Source organism: Peromyscus eremicus, chromosome 3, assembly GCF_949786415.1.
Source record: "Peromyscus eremicus chromosome 3, PerEre_H2_v1, whole genome shotgun sequence".
Lineage (NCBI taxonomy): Eukaryota > Metazoa > Chordata > Mammalia > Rodentia > Cricetidae > Peromyscus > Peromyscus eremicus.
In genome coordinates, this window is record NC_081418.1 from 8,504,007 (window position 1) to 8,526,782 (window position 22,776).

At 38.6% G+C, this 22,776-nt stretch overlaps 1 protein-coding gene across 1 annotated transcript in view; it reads right to left on the reverse strand.

The window, feature by feature from the left end:
• The window catches only part of Sema3e (semaphorin 3E), a 246,612-nt gene that overhangs the window by 11,928 nt on the left and 211,908 nt on the right, over window positions 1-22,776 (reverse strand). Inside the window, exons 11-16 of the mRNA XM_059256475.1 lie at window positions 20,265-20,487; window positions 17,356-17,447; window positions 12,048-12,089; window positions 11,679-11,845; window positions 7,478-7,545; window positions 5,199-5,338 (exon numbers count right to left, since the gene is read on the reverse strand). Of these exons, the coding sequence (XP_059112458.1) occupies window positions 5,199-5,338; window positions 7,478-7,545; window positions 11,679-11,845; window positions 12,048-12,089; window positions 17,356-17,447; window positions 20,265-20,487 (732 nt within the window). The remainder of the gene's footprint in view (window positions 1-5,198; window positions 5,339-7,477; window positions 7,546-11,678; window positions 11,846-12,047; window positions 12,090-17,355; window positions 17,448-20,264; window positions 20,488-22,776) is intronic.

The window sequence follows — 22,776 nt, forward strand, 5'->3', positions numbered from 1 at the left end:
GTTTCTCTCACACATGTTCTTTATCTCGCTTCACCAGTTAGCTGCACACCCCACCCCCCTCTGGCTACTTCCTTTCAACTATAAACAGAGCCAAGCCCCATATTTCAAAAGAAACAAACTAAAACTCATGGTTAGCCTTGTCTCCCAGTTTCTCCCTCTCTCTTGTCTCAGCTTTTGGTAGAGCTCACTGCACGGACTGTTTCCCATTCACCACAGATGCACGTGTCCCTACTACCGGATGGCTTCTTCCCCAGAGATCCCACTATACTGTCCGTGCTAGAAACTGAGTGTGTGTTTTCTGCGTTTGCAAACGATGTCTCTGATTCCCATATCCTACCCAATTTCTTTTCCTAGGTTTAACCATATCCCAGTCCAGTGTTTCTGCCTCTAATTACTTAAGCTATTGTACTCTAAAAGTACTTGCAACTTAATTTCATCTCCATAATGCATGTAGTAATGCTGACTTTCTCAGAGAAATCTTGGAAGTTTTCCATTGGTTACTGTGTCTAAAAGCCTTAGAACAGCACAGGGCACACAATAAGCACTGAATGAATGATAACTATAATCACTACCTGTTTTCTGTTTCTTTTGGAATCTGTCATCTAATTTTCTCTAACATGTATGGTTTTCCTTTCTTCATAGTTTTAGCCCCCATTCGTCCTTAATTGTTCATTCAGATAAGCTATGCAAAGGGAGGGAGCACTGTCCTCTGCCCCATTCCCTCCCAAACTGGCCCCAGTCTGTACTTAAACCAGAGTAACTACACAGTCCGTGAGCTATTACAGAAATACCCATCCCTCTGCGCATCAGGGGTTTGTTTTGGTTTTTGTTGTTGTTGTTGTTGTTTTTCCTACAAGGGTTCATCACCAGACTACTGCAGGCGTTAAAAGTATTAATGGAAATAAATGCTTAGGATAGTGAAAAATACACAGGCTCACAGGACAGCAGTTTTATGGTAATGCAGAGGCCCTCTTTTACCAAAAGACATGAAGAATGAAAACCCATTACTGCATATACTGCATAGCAATGATTCCTGATATCAGAGCTCAGACTGGGGCAGATTCAAATTACAGCAAGCCTCTTAGATACGTGAACATGAAGAATAACGGCTTCGTCACCTAAGCTGAAGCTCCCTGCTTGAGTGTTTGTAAGGATTACACTGGTAGATGTCAATGTCTGAACCTCTGCTATGAGCTGTCTTCTCCCTGCTCTTCCCCCCAAGCGTTTGAAAGTGTGTTTACATTCTGATTTCAGAAGATTTTCTCATTTTTCAGAACATTTAGTAGAACGAGGCCTGGTCCTGAGTTTATTTTATTAGGTGTGAGTTATTACACATTCTGGGTTTCAATTACTTTGATTATAGAACTATGTTTTAGAATGGTTGTAATAGACTATACAGTCCTTGATACCGAGACAATGGATGACTGTAAACTGACATCAAGTCAGGGATTCCTGAGTTTAAACACAGGGTATATCATTGGCTGTGCACAAGCTATAACCTTCTCAACTTTACTTTCTGTATGCGAGAAGAGAAGAACCACATCCACTGCTCAGGTGAGAGATCCAGCAGTAACCAGGAAGGCACCTAGCATAGTCCTGTGTGTGGTGGGTTTACAATAAGGAACAACTTCTATCAAAAGAACTCCAGGGCTCTTGTCCTCAGCATACGACAACGTTATGTCTAGCAACCAATATATGTAACTGATTCACGGAATATTTAGTATGCCTATAGCAACTGTTAAAAAACATATTTAACTATGGAAAATGTCCTATGAAGTACAAAGAAGAGCATATTTTAATAAATATTTACAGATATAATAAAATGTGTAGAGATTGTTTCCACATGGTGTATTTAAGGAAACAGGAAACTCTAAGATGTAAAGTTGAGAGAACTGCCAGTACCCAGGGGTTAGAAGACAGCCAAATGAGATTTTAGATGTTGTACGGCAATCCAGGAGAATAATACGATCAGATATTTTCTCCAGATGAACATGCCATCTGTGAACACCACCACAAGATTTAGTATAGCAGGTACATATAGACACTTGAAAAAGGCATAATTCCTAGAATCAAAGATTTCAGTTTAATAGAAGGGAGAGGTTTATACCCTATGGTCTGCCAAACTTCTTACAGTTTATGAAGTGAGGAATAAATTTTGACTGTTATTGCCTAGAGTACTGTGCACAGCATCCTCAAAGGAGCTAAGAATTTGCTAAGTAGAATTAAACATCCTTCATTATGTCTACATGTGGCAATATGATTACTGTATGTCTCAAAGTAAATGAGACATAGAAATGATAATGAATGCAAATGAACCTTGAACGGAACTCAGGACTTTCTAAGTCATTCTGCTTCAGTATAGAATATATACATCTGGCCTCTGATGCAGTCAGCAATTTTCTTTTGCTTTAGCTTGTGAATAATTAAATGCATATATTGCTGTGTCTATTGAAACCATTAACAATCCGACTGTGCCGTGATTTTCATGCAGAGAGTAAATCCAGAATCCCATACATCAGTAGCTGTATCAGTCAGTGAAATTAGGATACAGTTGGCAAGAAGAGAGGCAGAAGCAGCAAGGTGGTAAAGGAGCTCAGAGCTGAGCACTGATGGATGCTCCATGTCGGAATGACTTCAAATGGGGTAGATTGCAGTCAGTTCCAAATGAGAAGCAGAGCTCACTGAGTGAAGAAACCTACTTATGGAAGAATCACTTCTGTCTTCTGAAGCCTGGGACTGCAGCGACTGTGGACTGTTCCCAGGTCCCCTCCTGCCAAGTGTCACAGTGGAATTTAAAAAGCCATTTCATGTCACATTTGAGAAGTGGAAGTGTACTGGCAATAAATAAACAGCTTAATTGAGTGCAGTATCCTGCATTAGCTTTGCTGTTACATTGCCATGAAAACTTAGGAAAGCTCTGCTTTCCTCATAAACTGCCATATTATCCCTAAGCCTTAGCGTGGTAAAGCTCTTTCCTTTTTCTGTTTTGAACTTTTTTATCATACAGTATATTTTGATCATGTTTTCCCCTCACCAGGTCTTCCCCACCTTCCTAACCACCCAACTCTATTCTTCTCTTCTCTCTCCCCCTCTCTCCCTACCCCTGCTCCTTTCCTGTCTCTCAAAAAAAAAAAAGAGAGAGAGAGAGAGAGAAATAACACAAAAAATACATTTTTTTTTGTTTTTTTGTTTTTTCCGGATCTGAGGACCAAACCCAGGGCCTTGCATTTGCTAGGCAAGTGCTCTACCACTGAGCTAAATCCCCAACCCCACAAAAAATACTTTTAAAAAATCAATTAACTAAAACAAAGCAAGGCAAAATGCCAAAACAAAGCTGGATGTAGTGGCTCAGGCCTTTAATCCCAGCACTCAGGAGGCAGAGACAGGCAGATCTCTGAGTTCCAGGCCAGCCTGGTCTACAGAGTGAGTTCCAGGACAGCCAGGACTACACAGAGAAATTTTATTTCAAAACAAAAAAGGCCAAAACAAAATAAAAAAACAAGAAACATGGATTTGGTTTTGTGTTGGCCAACTCACCCCGACCATGAGGCCTGCCGAGATTGATCTACCCAGTGACACTCCATTGGAGGAAACTGGCTTTTTTTCTGCCCATAGTTACCAACTGCAAACAGCTTCTTGGTTTGGAGTGGGTCTGTGTCCACTTCCTGCTCTCAGTGCTGGGACTCCATCTGGCTTGAACCTGTACAAGTTTTCTTATCTAATGAATATTCAAGGACCCAGGATTTATAAAATTTCATCATCTCTCAAGTGTACAATGTGACTACAGACTAAACATGTTAGATTTTTATTTTCACCAAGGCCTAAATAGAAATATTTTGGGGAATTGGTAATTTTAACTTCATGGACAGATTTAATCTCCAGTGAAAAAATGAAGTAGTCATTTCCAGTGATCATCTATCAGACACACACTTACAGCTCTCCTCTGTGCACGAGGCAGGGCTGTAGGCACCTTGTCACTTCCCCAACTTGAAAACTTCCCTTTTATCGAAGGCCATCTGTGCTATATTCAGCAAGATCTTCCTGCTGCTTTGAATAGTGTTCTTGCTACGTTACAGTTCCACTTGTGAAAATAGAATTGGAATCCTTTAATAAGTATCCATGATCTCCCTTTTCAAAGGCTCTACATCCTGGACACAGCCAGCTCCCTCATCTCTCCTTCCCATTCCTGTAATGGCCTCCAGGCCATTCCAATGTGCTTTAATGCTGCCTCTCTGTCTCTCAAAGTAGCAAAGTCACCTAATCCTTAAGTGACCTCACAAATTCAATCTTCAAAGCTCCTCAAAATGGGGAGAGTGTTGAGGTTTGCCTTTGTTCCCAGTTGATTAGAACCTGACGTCAGTGTCTTGAATTTGATTAAAAGCTTTATTAATATTGATGCCACTGTTATTCTTATATGTTAATAACTTTGCTATTTCTCAGTAATACTGCCTTGGTAGATATAGTTTAAGATTTTGCCATGGCATATACCATGAAGGTGTAAGAACTTGCAGCAGGAAATACATGAAATATCAATCTCCATAATTTAAAGTATCAATTCATATGCTCATATGAAATAATCCTTTGAAATATGAATAGGTTTATAAATATGTTTATATTATAAAATTTTATTGTATATAAATCATACTTTAAAAAGAAAACTGATTTTTTTTTTTTTTTTTTCGAGACAGGGTTTCTCTGTGTAGTTTTGCGCCTTTCCTGGAACTCACTTGGTAGTCCAGGCTGGCCTCGAACTCACAGAGATCCACCTGGCTCTGCCTCCCGAGTGCTGGGATTAAAGGCATGTGCCACCACCGCCTGGCAGAAAACTGATTTTTAAAAATTGGGTGTGTATGTGTGTCGACATGCACATCGGTATGAGTGCATATACAGGCCAGAAGACATCCTGGGTTTCTTGTCCCTCTTCATGGTGGGTTTTTGAGACAGGTACCTTCACTTGCCTGGAGACTGGCGAGCAGGCTAGGCTGGCTGGATCCTAAGCCCCAGAGAATCACCTCCCTTCCCTCCCCTCCCAGCGTTGGGATTTCAAGCCCACATCACCAAGTTTGGGTGTTTTATGTTCCAGAAATTGTAAGACATATTTAGCTCCATGTGGTTTCTTTTTAAACACCCAATTCATGCATTTTCTGCTCCCATGCTCTAGGTAAGACACCAAGTGTGAATGTGTGGCCATGTGTTACCTCTTCTCTTCTCATCTCGCGTCCTTTCTGTACAAACCATATGACTTTTGCTTGTAAGGACCGTGGGGTGCACTCCAGCAGAGTGCTGTTGCTCTCTATGCTGTAAGCCAGCCTCTCTTCAGTCCTGTCCAAAGCGTCTCCTACAGCAGAAAGGCAACAGCATCAGTCTCCAGGCTGGAATGTTATTGCTAAATGGTTTTTGTCTTTTAATTGTATTCAAGTCCTGCAGCAATGCAAATAACTCTTTCCTGGTTGCTACTTTCTGCGCAGTCATTTAAATTAATTATTTAGAAGGCCACAGGAAAACTTGGGGATTAAAAGGCAAGAAGACCATGAAGTGGGATAGGAGGTGGCCCTTGGGAACTTGGTTTCAAAATATGGAGCTGTGAGGACAGTGATTAAGTCAGTGGCAATGTTCTCTGGTAAGGCTGGGGCAAGGTGTGAGCAGCGCATGTTCAAAGAAAGCATCAGCTGATGTCCCTAAGACTTTTTGCCTTCACTTCGAAAACTGATCTATAAACTCCCTACAATTAAGAGCACACTTTCTCTTGCCAATACTTCCAGTATCTGGAGTTCTTGCACTGAATCCAAAGTTTGTTTGGATCTAAAAAGAAATAAAACAAACAAACAAAAAAACCCAAAACAACAACAAAAAACTCTGGGCTACAAGTTCTAACAGTAGGCTTATCCTCTGTTGACTTTCCACAATGGCACTCATCACCCAGCTGCTTCTCAGAGACCCCAATAACAAAACAGCTTTGTCATCGTCCATTGTGATGCAACCCAAAAGGTCATTTTTTCCCATTTTGTTTGACTTTCCTGTTTTTGCCTAAATTTGAAGATAGCTAATATCAGTTCTAAAATCACTCTGCTATAGCAGAAGAGGGGACAGTTTTCATCTGTTCTAAACCTTAGTAATTGAGATGATATATGTTAAATCATACACAGTAAAAATAAATTTGAGCTGGCAGTGGTGACACATGCCTTTAATCACAGCACTCTGAAGACAGAGTCAGGAGGAACTCTGAGTTCAAGACCAGACTGGTCTACAGAGAAGGTTCTAGGAAAGCCAGGGCTACACAGAGAAACCCTGTCTCAAAACACACACACACACACACACACACACACACACACACACACACACACACAGCAAACAAACAAACAAAAAACAAAAGGGAAAAATAAATTTGAAATAAAGAGTTATATCCTGGAAGTCACTGCCACCAACCACTGGTGGTCTTAACCTTTCTCAGCCTTTGTTGTAGAATACTATTTTAAGGTGTGCTGGGGATGTCTTTCTGTATGCTGTGAATGTGTTGGTCTGATTGATTGATAAATAAAACGCTGATTGGCCAGTATCCAGGCAGGAAGTATAGTATAGGAGGGATAAGCAGAGAAGAGGATTCTGGGAAGTAGAAGGCTGAGTCAGGAGACACTGCCAGCTACCACCATGAGAAGTAAGATTTAAGTACCAGTAAGCCGCAAGCCATGTGGCAACTTATAGATTAATAGAAATGGATTAATTTAAGATATAAGAACTAGATAACAAGAAGCCTGCCACGGCCATACAGTTTATAAGTAATATAAGTTTCTGTGTGTTTACTTGGGTCTGAGTGGCTGCAGGCCTGAGGGAGACTGGAGAAAACTCCAACTACAAAGATATGTTACTTTTATGTTGCATTTGTCTAACTCTGTGAAGCTGTATTATTGAGCCTATCTAAAACATCTCATGATCTAATAAAGAACTGTACAGCCAATAGCAAGGCAGGAGAAAGGATAGGCAGGTCCAGCAGGGAGAAAGACTATATAGAAGTAGCCAGAGAAGGAGGACTCCAGGGGCCAACCACCCAACTACACAGCAAGCCACAGAATAAGAGTAAGATTTACAGAAGTAAGGGAAAGCCCAAAAGCATAAGGTAGATGGGATGATGTAAAGTTAAGGAAAGCTGGCATGAAACAAGCTAAGCTAACGTCGGGCATTCATAAGTAAGAATAAGACTCCATGTGTGATTTACTTGGGAGCTGTGTGGCAGGCCCCCCAAAATAGAATAACAAAGAACAATAAGCCTTGATGGCTAACATCAGATTATGTTAGTGATGCTATCTGAAATCAGCTTTGCTAGTTTTGTCAATGACCATACATCTCATTTTAAATATATGGGAGAAAAATAGATACATCCAGGACAATGTTCCAGGAAGATGACACACTTAAAGAAATGTGCAGTCCATCTTCAGCATGCATTGGGTAAATCATAACAATCAATTTTTCTAAGGATTACCGACAAACTGTTGTCCAAAGCACTGCTGGGCAGCATTACCATGCCGCACATCCTGCCTGCGGAACCGTCTGTAAGAAAAAAAATTAGGATATTCTGAGATTTCAATTTCCTGGATTTTAAAATACAGCCAACCACACTAAAGATTCCAGCAAAATTCTGTTGTTGGAAAAAATCATCTGTTATATAAAAGTAGCACAAAATCCAAGCTTTACACTTTTCTTATTTCCAGAGAGTATTTTCAATGGTTAAAAGATCTATATAACACTATTCTTTAAATGTTTATATAAGTTTAAATTCCAGATCTTCAAATAGTAATTTAATAAATTTCTCTTTACAGTTTGTTAAACATGTAGTTCAACAAGAAACTTCTAGTCTGTAAAGGGATGACAAGTGGTGTGCATAGTCAAGAACAATAGGAATATTTATTTGAGTAGAAAATGTAACAAAACCCCTACACATAATGAAGTGCAATGAAGAAAAAGATATGTGAATCCAAATATTTTAACTTACTAGGTTCTCAAGTTCTCATTGTTACTCTTCTTAAGTCTCTTCACTGTCTTTAAAAATGACAGTGGAATGTTAGTCAGAGGGTGAGAGTTTTTCTCACACAGGAAAAGCAAGAGGAAAAGATGTTATCAATCAAATTTCAGGGTTATGTGCTACATACAGAATAATACTTGTTTCTTTTTGTTTTAAACGGATTAGAAAACCTTACCAAAAGATGCAAAATTTTACAAAATGAGAGTTAGAACTCCCCATGAGGATCGTTGCTCTGAGCTAGACTGAACAGAAACTTACAGTGAAGGGAAAGGTGGGAATTTCCAGGCCATGTTCTAGTCTAGTGAGGACAGCTAGTTGAGTCACCTCAACTGCCAGAGTGGATTCCACCTCAAGTGAGCATTGCTTCACTCTTGGACCCTACGTCTGCTGGACAAGGGAGCAGGGATCAAAAAGAGTAAAGGAGGAAATAGTTTTCATGTTGCAGAGATGACGTTTTATTGGAATTGTTATACTAGCCATATAAAGATAATAGAAACAGCATTCTAGATCATTCTAGATAAGCAACTTGAAAGGCACATAAACAATTCAAAATTTTATTCAAAATAATTAGAAACATGCATTTATGAGAAGGTTACATCTTCCAGCAAGCTCTCAGTTCCTCTTATAGTACTCCAATGTTGTTGTCTTTTAGGTCAGCGTTAAATAAAACATGTGTTATGATCAGGACAAGAACGCTTGATCAAAGAGGCCTTGCCCTCGTGAAGGCTGAATATTTTTCTTATATTCCTTACTTCTTAGAAATATGTAAAGAGGACACTGGAAATAGACAAAAGGAGAGCCAGGGGGAGAGGGGAGCCAGATTTGTGGATTACAGTGTATTTTGGAAGGTCATTTTAAAGAAGTGGCCAGACTGTGAACTACAGTCTTTCCCCCATTGACTCATTTTCACTCTGTGAGAGGAAAAAAAATGTTTATGTAAATGACCAGTTTTTTCTCCTGGCTTCTCTTCGGGTCTGAGGCAGAAATGATCCCTATAAAAGCAAACTGTTTCCTCTCCATGTGCTGGAACTTACCCCGGAGCTTCTCCTCCAGGAGTGATAATGGCTGAAAAGAATTTGACACGGTGAAAGATTTCTAGTACCCTGCACTGAGTTAATTCATTTATAAGCATGGCTTCATACCCTGGCATCTCATCTCTTACTGCCTATTATTTTGTACATTTTCCTATTTTTTTTGAAATTACTATTTTAACCTCTTTTGAAAAATTATCAACTTTGTGCTCTGGAAGTATCTTTGTACACTTGTGCTATTCTCCTTGGTCAATAAAAGATCTGAATAGGTAGAGGCTAGGCAGGACTTGCAGACAGAGAGAACTCTGGGAAGAAGAAGGATGGAGTGAAGGAGTCCTGAGGAGATGGAGAGAAGGAGGAGATGAAATTGCTGTAATGAGATAAGGTACTGAGCCATGTGGTAGAAAATAGATAGAAATATGGGCTAATTAACATTGTAAGAGCTAGTAAATAACAGGCCTAAGCTATCAGCTGGTCATTTATAACTAATAATATATCTCAGTGTGGTTTTGGGGAGCTGATAGAACAGAGCTGACTGCTGGGACACAGAAGTACCCCACCTACAACTTTGTTGTTGCGTACTTTTAAAAGATGCACAACAAATGAAGAAATATTAGCTCTGGAAATTGCTTAGTTAAAACAGCATTGCTGTTGTATGCCTGATAAAGAGCCTGCTAGTCAAGTATAATATCACAAAACTCATACACGTTTGGTGCAAAGTTTGAAAACATTTTTATAATGGCTAATGACAATACATCAGTAAGCCTTATATTTGTAAAATGTCCTTTTGTGATGTGACTAGAGATGACGATAAAGGAGTGTGGAGAAACATTTGATGGTCTTTGTCTATAGGTACACACCCTGATTTCAAAAGTTTAAAGGAAGAGTGTCTTTGATGAGATAAATGTATTTATCTTGATTTATTTGCTACACAGTATTTGGCATACATATTTGGCAGTATCTCGGGATAGCTCATAAGTCAGTTAAAATTAAATTTAAGCAAAAATTTAAAACCTACTAGTATTACATCTTTAAAATATTCCTTTCAGATGAGCTCCCATTCTTGCATTCACTCCTGAGCTAGTAAGTGTCATGGCTCCTCCTGAACACTGTATGCCTTTGCACAATTAATCACCTTCGTCAACTAGAGCCTCCCTCAACTCTGCTGTCACAGTAATGCTCAGCTATAGAATGCAATAAAACATTATGTACACTGCACTTGGTCAAGTACCTAAAGTGCTCAGAAATGACCTGCCACCGGCACTGTTTTCTGTTCTACTCTCCACCCGAGGCCTTGGTTTCCTGCAGACAAAGGTCTTCACACCCCAAGTACAGTGTGCACGCAGGTGAAAAAATCTTCCTCAGCATTTAAAAGAACTACAGCTATAGTCTTCAAGAATGGGTTTGAATACCGATAAACATTTGTAGAAAAATGAAATGATTTGCTCACTTGTTCCATGCAGTTGGTAAATTATTTTGCCCACACTTCTCTGAAAGACTCACTCCGTCTTTGGTTTATTATATCCTGTCTTTAAACCCTTCTTAGAATGTTAATTTGCTAGAGACAAATTAATAAAAGTTTTGAATTAATGAAGGCTTTTGTGTTTGCGTGTGTGTGTGTGTGTGTGTGTGTGTGTGTGTGAGAGAGAGAGAGAGAGAGAGAGAGAGAGAGAGAGAGAGAGAGAGAGAGAGAGATTTTGTGTGATTCCAAAGGGATTATTATACTGATTTAGATTTAATTTGATTCAAAAATATATTTGGGAAAAAATAACCCAAAATTAAATTGGAATAATTGGAATTCTTACAAATATCTTTTCTGAGGAAATTTTAGATAGTTCTGTGTACTGCTTTATGTATTCCTTGTGAGAAAAAAAAACACCCTGCTTATTATATAAGATTTTTTTTCTTATTTATTGTCCTAAAATGTGTACAGCCTCACATAGCTTGAGTGGAAAAATGGAAAAACACCCTTCAAAGTGTTTTGTGAGCCTAAACTTCTGTTTAAAGACAGCTTGGGTTTACTTTCCCTTGCAAATGGCAATGATTTCATAGAGCTATAGACATTAGAGTTCAGCGGTCTCTTGGTACCTTTCATTTGTGCTGAATTAAGTCACACATTTCATTAATTACACAGGTCATGCGTTTGCCTAGGAGTTAAAATATTCACTTTCAAAATGACACAAATGAAGACCATCTGCTGGTGAGGACATGGGAAACTACAGGATGTGTTCTAGGATTTATTTGTTTATTTTCTTTTTAAGTCTCTGAATCCTTCAAGTGTGGTGGCTTGCCATTTCCATGTTTTAAGTTTATCTGAACTTCATTATGTCTTGCAGGGAAAAAAAATAAAGGAGGGGGGAGATTTAATGCAAAGTGAGATAAAAAGCAAAAGTCCAAAAAAAGTACACCAACCAGTTCAGCTCTGGTCAGTGTACATGATAGTGCATTACAGGGATTTGCAGAAAAATTTCAAGTTGTGAATGCCTATATTTATGATCAGAATATAACTAGGGAAACTTGTTAAAAACAGCTTATTTTCGTTGAATGGGCACAAAAAGGAAAAAATAAAAGACCCCCCCCCCCCATGATAGCTTTTCTGAACAATGGAAATTCCCACCAGGATGACATACCTCTTTGCATGTGCACCTGTTGGGTAGTACCGGGAGCAGGATATGCCGTCCCAGGCACAGTAAGGGTCTCGAGCCAGGCAGCAGTCTGCACAGGCACTGCCGTACCTGTCGCAGTGATGGAATCTGACCTGAGCCACAGCCGTGGGTGAGCCAATGTAGAGCTGTTGCTGTAGGAAGCAAGGGGCTGTTAGCAGGTGTGACTTTGCAGAATTCACTAAGATAGCGCCGTGATAATATAAAATAAAAAATAGAGTGATAATATAAAATAACGAATAATAGGCTTTCCATCTATAAATCCTGTGCTAACATCCTTGAATGCTTCGGTTTCAACCAACAAACAGAAAAAACCCAGGCATGTAAGCAACTTACTCTCTTTGAAGAGATTTCCATGGAAATGATAGGAACTGGATCCTGAAATGAATCAAAATGTTTTCTTTTCAGTAAATATCAGAATAGCTGCTTAACAAGAAGTCAAATAGTTATCAGTAGTTCCATGCTTGCAGCCTATATCTTTTGCTTTAGTAAACCAACATGTAAATCCAGTTCAATTAAAACACACTTTTTAATTATTTTCTAATGACGGTGCAAAACTGCACATACAAGGAACAATGGGTAACCCACTTGACCTAGTCTTTGTCTTTGGAATAAATAGTAATTGCTTTGAATAATACTTGTGGTTCATAAACCCTTATATCTTTAAAATAATAAAGCAGAATTTTTACTGAAGTATTTAAACCCCTAGAAGGAAATTAACTACATTTTATAATATTTGTTACTCCTAGTAAAATATGTTTTTTAATTATTTGAACTCAAGCCTGTATTGTCTCCAATAGGAATGACCATAGTGAGTCACTGTACAAAGTTTGACCATGATGAAAAACCTAATTTTCTTAGGATTACAGTAGAGGACGGACAATGCATGGTACAGTACTGGGAGCCTTCAGGTTAGGTTATCAATTCTGCTTAATAGTTGAGCCTCTTTAATGAGCATACAAAACAAACACTCTAAATTAATCCTAGAAGCAGAGGAACATCAGGCAGATGGAACTCACTCAGGAAATAGCTACCCTTTGAGGAATTAATTTTTAAGATATTGGTTATTATGACAATTTTTAAGTTACTTTTCAGATTATTTATTGAGTGCATGTCCTTGTGGCATGGTGCATGTATGGAGGTGGAGGATTGTGTGAAGACCCACAGAAGTTTCTTAGTGAGAACTTATTCAGAGTCCAAGAATCTGAGCTTGCTTTACCCAGCAGGGCTGCATAAAGGGGTGATTTGACTATGGGCATGGGTATCAGGTGTTTGGAAAGGTCTATACTTGGCTGTGTGGTGTGCTTTGATCTTGCAAGTGGGAGCTCTTTTGCCCCACCCATTAGTATTGTTATAAAAAGTCCTTTTTAATAAATGGAAAAGGCTGTCAGATATTGATCCAGGCCCTCCTGAAGCTACCCTGTGTTCCTGTCTTTCTTCTTGTCAACTAGGTCTCTCTTTCTATCTAGTATTTTCCTATCCTTCTCTCATAAGAATCCCTCAAAAGGTAGGAGCTGGCCTCCCACAGATGGTGCCAGAATGTGGGATTTAGGTACAAAAGATAAGAGGGGGGGCACCATGAAACAGGGGAACATGTCCAGTTATGAATTAATGAATTAAGCTGAGGCAGTGGCATCCTGTTCTTCAGGAGTAACATTTTAAATATAAAGCAGAGTAGTTAAAGTTAGGCTGCAGCAAGTATCTCTCTCTGTCTCTGTCTATGTTTCTCTGTTTTTCTCTAAAGTTGTAAAAAAGTTTCGGTGAAGTTTAGAGAATATAAGATTTAGGTCTAGGGATATGGTGAAGGTTTAATAAGAAAGCCACTTAGGGTAAGAGTAGTTTTCCCCCAAGCACAGATGGGACCTGGGATATAGAAAGCAGGAGTCGGGCTGCCCCAGCCAGGCCTCGGCAGCTGAGACTTGCGGGGTATCATAGAGTAACAGGTGCTGAGCGAGGCAGAGCAAGCAGCAGGGTTCTGCAAGCTTTCTGCTGAAAAGAAGCCATGGTGAGGAGCAGAGCAGAGATGCTGTGGGAGAGTTGAATGGCTTCTGGCCAACAGCTTAGAGAGTGCAGCAGAGATTTTGGACCCCAGCCAGAGTCCCCTGCAGCCAGAGCTTTGCAAGAGATGCCCAAGAGAGTGCAGGCAGAGAGTCGAGCAGGGCAGCATCCCCCCAGGGTGGAACAGCAGCAGAGGTAGTGCTGTGGACCCAGGGGAAACTGATGGCTGACAGAACACCCAAGTGAGACACGCTGGAACTCAGGCTGAGCTCCCAGCGGCAGAGTGAAGTGGAGCTGTGCAGTTAGCAGCATTTGGCTATGGCTTGTAGCAGTGGGAGGAACCTTAAGCCCATGTGGCATGAGGCAATTGAAAGCCCTTTAGCCTCAGGATGCAGGGGTCCTTGGCATATGTGCTGGTTATGGGAGGTACAGACAGACCAGGACTGTGAATGCCAGGAGCCAACAGCCTTGTAGTTTCTATTTGGTGGCTATAGGAAGCTCTCTTTTGAGAGGACTCTGCACCAGCCAGCTATTGTGAAGCTAGCAGCTTTTGCCCTGGAGCAGTTTCACCTAGGGAAAAGCTAACTGAAAGAGCTTCTGTAACTGAAAATGAGGCTTCAGAGACGCTGGTTTGAACTGAGTTGATTTATTGTGTTCAGGGGATATTTGGATATGGGACTCCTCATATTTGAAACTGTTTGCCTAAGAGTCATTATGACTCTGACAGTTATATAAAGACCTCAGGGCAGCTGATGAGCCAGACTCTGATCTTGGGCTGTCAGTTGAACTTTAAAACTGGTGTCAAAACTGACTTTGAACTTCAAACTTCAGAAGTGGAACAGTTTTGATTTCACCTACAATTTTAACTATGGTGACTCATGATTCATGTACTCTCTGTCTTGTTAGAGGAAAATGTAAATAGTTCTGTTAAGAAATTGTTGAATATTTGCTAAAGTTTGTAAAGTGTAAATAATTCTACTGAGAGTTTGCTTTTGGATGTAAATTTGTAAGAATTGTAATTGTGTATAGTAATATTCATGCTAGAATTATATTAACCTGTTGATATTGATGAACCATGGTTTGGTGATGCTAAGGGAGTCTTTAGGTTTGATGCAGTTGCATCAGGAGTTTACTGGTTTATTTGATGTGGTTGCATCAAGAGTTTATTGATTTAAAAAAGGGCTTGGTGCAGCTGAGGCTGTTAGACCTCTTAGACTCACTCAAAAAGGACATTCCATCTTGGTCATCCTCTACTCCTTTACTGGGAGGTGTGGCAGCCCTAAAGACTAGGAGTATTACTGTGGTTGTTCCAGCTACTTGGAAGCTCTTAGGGGACCTGATTTAGAGCTGCATAGAGTTAAGCTCTGTACCTTCCTCTGCCAGAGACTGGTAGTCAGAGATGGGTAAGTCCTTCTTGCTAGCTGTCAACCTAACACAGAGTACACTTGATGGAAAGTGTATCTCAATGACAGGTAAGGCTGAGTAATGAAGAAGAAGATGACCTAAGACAGACACAGTATATCTGAGGGGTCTGAGAGGCCCTTTACAATATTAAGAAGGGGGAGCTATGGAGACTCACAGTGGTTTCCTTGTGAGAACTTACTCAGGCTCTGAGAATCTGAACTTGCTTTACCCAGCAGGACTGCATAAGGAGATGATTTGACCACAGGCATGGTTACCAGGTATTTGGAAGGTTCTACATTTGGCTGTGCAGTGTGCTTTGATCTTGCAAGGGGAAGATCTTTTGCCCTGCCCATTGGCATTGTTATAAAAAGCCCTTTTGAATAAATGGAAAAGGCTGTTGGGTATTGATCCAGGCCCTCCTGAAGCAATTCCTGTGTTTCTGTCTTTCTTCTTGTCAACTAGGTTTCTCTTTCTATCTAGTACATTCTTATCCCTCTCTCATAAGAATCCTTCAAAAGTTGGGAGCTGGCCTCCCACAGAACTGTTTCTGGGAATCTGTGCTCTCCTTCTACCATGTGGGTTCCTGGGATCAAACTCAGAACATGAGTCTTGGTAGCAAACTACTTTCCCGGCTGAGACATCTCTCCCACCTTATCAGTTTTTTGTCTTGTTTTGATTTCCTTCTTTCTTTGTGGTTTTTGTTTGTTTGTTTGGTTTTTTTTTTTTTTGTGTGTGTGTGTGTGTGTGTGTGTATGTAACATTTTAAACAAGGAAATACTTTGCACATGAGGGCATTATTCATTTGTTTATCTAGGTAACAAAAGAGTTAATGTGGAAAGATACATTAGTACGTACTGATAATTAGAGCTATTGTCCCAAATGTTAAATTAAATATTGCATAAAGGCCCACAATGAAAAATAACAAGTGTATCTGCTATAATTGAGACAGAAGGAAGGTTTACCCAGCACTAGGGAAATCCACTCTTAAGGATAGCAATGACAAAATATCTTACTCTCCATTAATCAATTCTTTCCACTGATATCATTTATACTCATATATGGTCAGTCATCATCATTTGTAGATTCTGATTTGCAAAATGTCTACCTGCTAAATTAGATTATAATCCTAATATTAATATCTAAAGTGTATGTTTTCTTTTTCACACAAGCACAGAAAGAGAGCACAAAGAAACTGAAGTGTCAAATGTCCACATCCCTAGCTAGGTCAGCATGGTGGCTTTCCAAATCCTTCAGTCTTATGGTTTAGATAAGTGTCCACTTCATGGACTATTTAGTACCATTTTGTTTCATTTCATTGGTAAGCTTTTTGATGATGTTTTGGTGCTTAACATGTGTTCAAGCATGGTACTGATGTGCTATGAACTGTTTCACAAACTCAAAACAGCTGCAAAACATCTTAACATCCTGGGTGATGTAAGACTTGGGCTCCATTTGGACATGAGTTACAATGATATTGACAGTGAGCTCAGTAATGTGTCATCAACAATGTAGACTGAGATGCTTTAAACAGAAACACACACAAAGCAAGGCTGGAATTATTCTGGTGAAAACACCATGATCAGAAATTTACAAGATCCTCTTAGGCAGAAATATGAGTCAAGGTTGAGGAATAGGCTTAAACGTGAGATCTGTTTCACTAATAAGACTGTATGGTATATATTTACTCATTATGTTAGAGATCCATATACATAAATATATTTTTCATAAACTTGTTTTATCTTAAATTTTGCATATGATTTTCCATTTTTTCTTTTCTTTGTTAATTTCTTTGTATAATTAATATGCTATAGTTAAACATAGTGTACACCTCCTGCCACAATGTATACTATTTGGAATGTGTCACTTAGTGTTAGTGTCAGTAACGTTTATGCAAGACATGAGTCTTCACCAGTGGTTTTGGAAGTCATGTGTGAAATACATGCTACTTCTTTATGACACAGATGTTGGATATTGACATTTTCTTCTATTACAAGCACATTGGCATTTCTGAATATTCTGACCACGAGAGAGAAGCATTAGATTTTGAATTATTCTTCACTTCAATTTTCTCTGAATTCAATACACACTTATTAGACAAAAAAATATTCTGAAACTGATATAACATTTTTTTCTCCTTACTTCTGGCTTTGATTGTCTGTGGTGGGTGAATTTGGGCTGTATCATTCAGCTAAGATTACAAATGTATGTATGTATGTATGTATGTATGTATGTATGAAATTACCTTAAATATCTGAAGTTCCTCTAGAATGACTTCTTCCATCCACTCTGTTTCTTGGTTGTAAATTGTGATCACTTTCAGCACAATTCCTGTATCTGTGAAAAAGAAAAATAGGTAATAATCAAAGTGGAGTGAGGATCCAGTCTTCAAATGGGACTGAAAATATGATGCACAAAACATGCAATCACTGTCAGCTGAAAATCACATGCCTACTTATACATTAATAGCTTCAATTAGCAAAGAGCAATTTTGCATGCCAAGCTTAATTTTTAAATGATAAACCGATTTTTTTTTCAAATAGTTTGGTCAATACAAAAAACAAAATCATAGATTCAAAAATCAAACTGCCATATTTTAGAAGTTTCTTTTGTGATGCATCAAGTAAGAAGATAACTCTGCCTAAGCCTCATGCAGGGTTAGAATTGTGATGTACTTTTAGCCACAAAAGGCGAAAATTACTGTTTTGTTTCTCTTTGATGATATTGAACACAGGGCCTACCATATTCTAGGCAAAACCCCTACCAATGGGCTATATCCCAAGACCTATGTATACTAGTTTTTCAAATATCTGGTTTGGAGTCAATATAAAAGTGCAATATATGTTAACTTAGGCCCTAAAAGATATTTTTTAGTTCCAGATATTCTCTGATATAATTTGTTCTTTTAGATCAGTGGTTTTCAATCTGTGGGTCATGACCCAATTGGGGTCACATATCGGATATCTTGTACATCAGATATTTACATTATGACTGATAACTGTAGCAAAATTACAGTTATCAAGTAGCAACAAAATAATTTTATTGCTGGGGGCTACCACAACATAAGGAACTGTATTAGACGTTATCAGCATCAAGAAGGTTGAGAACCACTGCTTCAGATTGTTTTCTCTGAATTTTTTATTTAAGGGAAATTGGCTACATCAATAAAGCAAGACTAGGTATATCCATATTGAAATTGGGAAGGATGGGCTGGGGAGATTGCTCAGTATGGAAATTGATTGCCATGTACATGGGGATGTGGATTCATCCTCAGCACCCTTGTAACAACCTGGACACAGCAGCATACCCAGAGGCCTTGTGCTGGGCATGCAAAGACAGAAAGATACCTGTGGCTTGCTGGCCAGCAAAGTCTACCCCTTACGGGAAGACTAATTGTTGGTTTTCAACTACTCAGCTTCCATAACTGCCTGTTGCTTCATAAACCTATTACTAGTTTAGATTTCCATTTTAAGTTTTGTTATTCCTGATATTCTGAGTTTGTTCTATCAGCTTATAATTAGGATAAGAAATTAATTTACACCCACACACAACTTGATATGGTTAGAAATAATAATTCACAAAATATATTAGGTTTTTGGAAGTATTAATCCATGAACTATGAGATTTGAGCAATTTATCAAAAATTATCAAATCCTATATATGAGTTAATAAAACTAGATTATAATTAACATGAGAGCAATCACCTTCATTTTTCTATTAACTAAAAAGAATAAAAATTGTTCCATTTTAGAAATTAAGCAGTTTACATGATGACATCAGACAAAAGCAAAAATGTAAGCTGATTTATTCATCTAGAAGCAGTGAGTGTGCAATAATGACTGTAGTCAAAAGTTTTCCTGTGTTCCGCCTATTCCTGTAGCCACTTGGACCCAAGTAAACACACAGAGGCTTATATTACTTACAAACTGTATGGTCTAATGGCTCAGGCTTCTTGCTAGCTAGCTCTTTCATCTTAAATTAACCCATTCCTATTAATCTATATGTTGCCACATGGCTGAGGCATTATCAGTCTGCTGGCATCTTGCTGCTCCATTGGTGGTGGGCTCCCATCTTCCCCATCTTGCCTTTCTCTTTCCTATCTCTCTCCTTGGATGTCCTGCCTGCCCCTAAGCTGCCTTGTCATAAGCCAAAGCAGCTTACTTTACTTTACTTACAAATGGGAACAACATATATTCACTGTGTACAGAAAGATATCCCCCAGCAAATGATAGCCAAATATTGCATTAGAGCCCATGCTGGGCAAATATTGGGGGGGAATTATTACTTAGCTTTTTCCAATATGTTTTTCATACATCTCTTATAGCTTAATTTGTTTTGGAAGACTGCCGCACAATATGACAATATCAATGAGTTAAATATGATGTAGATGATATTTCCTGAATGTTATAAAATAGCTTTGATAAATCAAATAAGAAAACAGTTTTCAGAGGGTTAAATGTCTACTGTTTTCTATGACATTTAATATAAAATACTTTAACCGTTTTAATCACACTTCAGTCTTGCTTTTGGAAATTCCTCTTTTTTTAATGGTCAGAGATCACCATGTGTGAACTAGTGATCAGGTAATTTTAGGTTTCTTAGAGAGCTCTGATTCTTATATAATATTGAACTCACAGAGCACATTATTAACCTTATTAACAGTGATAAAATACAGCCTACACTGTGGGTCTATTAAGTTATGTTTAATGTTTCTTTGCTTAAATTTTTCAGAAAACAAAAAGCAGTAGACCAGAGAAGCATGAATAGTTCTTAGCAATACATCCTCCTCCTGGCATACCCAGGTCAGGACCCCTGGCAATGTCCTGTTTGAAACTCCATAGGGCAGAATGCTTAAGGATGCTTCTTAAGATAATTGCTGTGGCCAGTACTGTGCTGTGCGTGCATGGAGAAGAGGATTTTAAGCTAAAGCACCACACAGAATTTGTTCTTCATAACACTGGGTGCTCCACAATTTGTAAGTTTCTTCCCACAAGTAAGACTTAATGTGGCGGCATTAATTGAATCCATAAATTCATTTGGTCATTGTATCTTTAGCAGTGTGCATATAGGCTAGTGGAACAACATGGTAATTGCTGACTGATAACAGTTACCTAAGGGCAAGCTGAAATGTATCAATGCTTTCTGTGTCTTTACCTGTCCCAATAAACAAGACATCGTACTGGCCGTCCTCAGCCTCCACCCGGTCCACCGCTAGTTGCTTCAGATTGTATTTTCCATCCGTTTTTACCAGTATTGGCTTTTTGTGAGCAGGTTTTATGGGCTGGTACATTAGTGGATGAGTTCTTGCGAATCGAATGGCATCATCAGGGTAGTCTTTGGTGGTTCCATACTTCCCTCCATTCACTTTGCTGGCACACTAAAATGCAAGTGGGTTAGTTCACTCTTTCTCTCTTCAACCTGAAGAGCAAATGCATCACCACCAACAAGAAGAGTTAGAAAAGGCAAATAGGCTTAAGCAATCAACTATGCATTCAGTAGTACATAGGAGCTCCACATCTATTGTTGCTGAAATGGATTCAGTGCTAAAATTTTCAAAAGAAAACTAAATTATTTTTAAAATGCAGCATTGAAAAGACACAGAGAACACTGAAATCCAGAAAACTAAAAATATATACAATACAGGACAATTTGAGGACAGCAAATAAATGCAACAACATGAATGATCAAAATACATTCTATGGTTTTGAATTTTGTTTTCTATTTGAAGCAAAATTTCAAACTGAAGAATCTGTCATTTGCTGTTGACATAGTTTAGTGGTAAAGTGCTTGGCTAGCATACATGAAGCCCTGGATCCAATCTATAGCACCTCAAAGAAAAAAGAAAAGAAAGGAAAAAAGGAAGAAAAAATGAGAAAAGAAAGGAGAGAAAAGAAATACAGAAGGATGTATCAATCATCAGAATAACACATTTCTTTTGGTAATAAATCTCTAAGGTTTAGGATCACAGCCTAGTAAGAGGTATGCAAGCGCTGGAGAGGTGAGACATGAAGGACTCCATGTCTAAAGACAGCCTGAGCTACAAAGTGAGACCTTGCCTTAAAAATAAATTAATTAATAAATGGACCATAATTGTACTAAATAGATCTCTCTTTATTGAAACCACCATGTTAAGTGGTGATGTCTGCTTTCTGGCTGCATAATTCCAGCATGACAGTATAGAGAGTTACTCAAATTCTATCATCACTAATTAAGTGGACAACAAAACCTCTTTGTATTGTTCTGATATAATCTGTATAAATTTGTATTCTTTCTTATGTATCTGCAACCGATCAAATGAAAAACTAGTTGCTTGCCCTCATGTGTTGCAGTTCTTAAGACACTGATGTTCAAATCACAACCACAGAGCACCCTGAGACATTCAGCCTGGAATCATCACGCTGAGCTTTGCTTTCTAACAACTGCCTCTCATTCTCACATGCGTTCCTCTAGAATCAACATCAGTTGTAACAATATCTGAATTTTTTTTTCTAGTTTGAAGTAGAAATGCAGTATTTAAGTAGCCAGGTTCTGTAAAAGGGGCATTTATAATTGTTTGTTTTCTAAAGTCGGTCCATATGCCTAAACTTGGCATGAATTGTGCACTGGGGTGCACTTGCATGGTACATTATTGGAAACGTTTTAGACTACCTTGGAAGAAATTCAACAACCAGTCACTTCCTCCGACCTCCTCTAAGGCCATGTGGTTTCAAGAAGCATTTTCAGCTAAGCCACAGGAGTGGATTTTCCCATTTAAATTGCAATTTCAAGCAAAAGAGTGAAATAAAATATACTTTATGTCTTACTGGGAGTAATAATTTTAAGCCAGTGCGAGTGATTATCACGATAAAGCTTTACACTTGCTAATGGAGGTGAGGTTTGCTTTCATTTGGAGCTTTGGCTCTACAAAAATGGTTTCTCTATGACTTTGTGGTAATCATGGAATCAGTGTAGGCTCACAATCTCACCAGATGCTTGTTAAAGTGAAGATATGGCCCTCCATGACAAGCTAAATGTTTGCACACTGTGACTCACATAAAACACACAATGGTAAACCTTTTCCAACCTAGTTGCATATGGGATCCATGATCTAAATCTACACCATCATCTTCATTATTGTCAGTTTTAGACATGTCCCAATCAAAAGCATAGAAGTTGATATAAGTTAGAGTTTTGGTAGTAACATTTCAGAGGCAAATGATAGAATTTCCTTTGCTCTGCTAATGGAACAAGTTGAGAGAAGATCTGTCCTGGGGAACACAGAAGTGAACATAGATATTAAAATATTAAAACTGGACATGACTTTATTGTTTAAAAGTGACATGTGATACTAATTCTCCTCACAAGGCTGGAAGAAAACTATATATATTATGCCCATTTTAATAAATATTTTTATGCTTTCCAGTACTCCTCAAATTGAAAGTTCAGTTGGAGCTACTTGGCTGGAGTATCAGTGGGAACATACTGTATAATGCTGCTTAGATGTGACTATTCACGGTTATATCCTTTGCATTAAATAACTAGCATAAAACTCCACATGACACTGTTCTTTCTTTACTCTTGGAACATTCTTATAGATATGAAATTCTTAAATACTCTAGCTGCAAAGATGGAACATGTGAAACAAAGACTTCAAACGTAAGAGCAATATGTCGACTGATTGTACTTA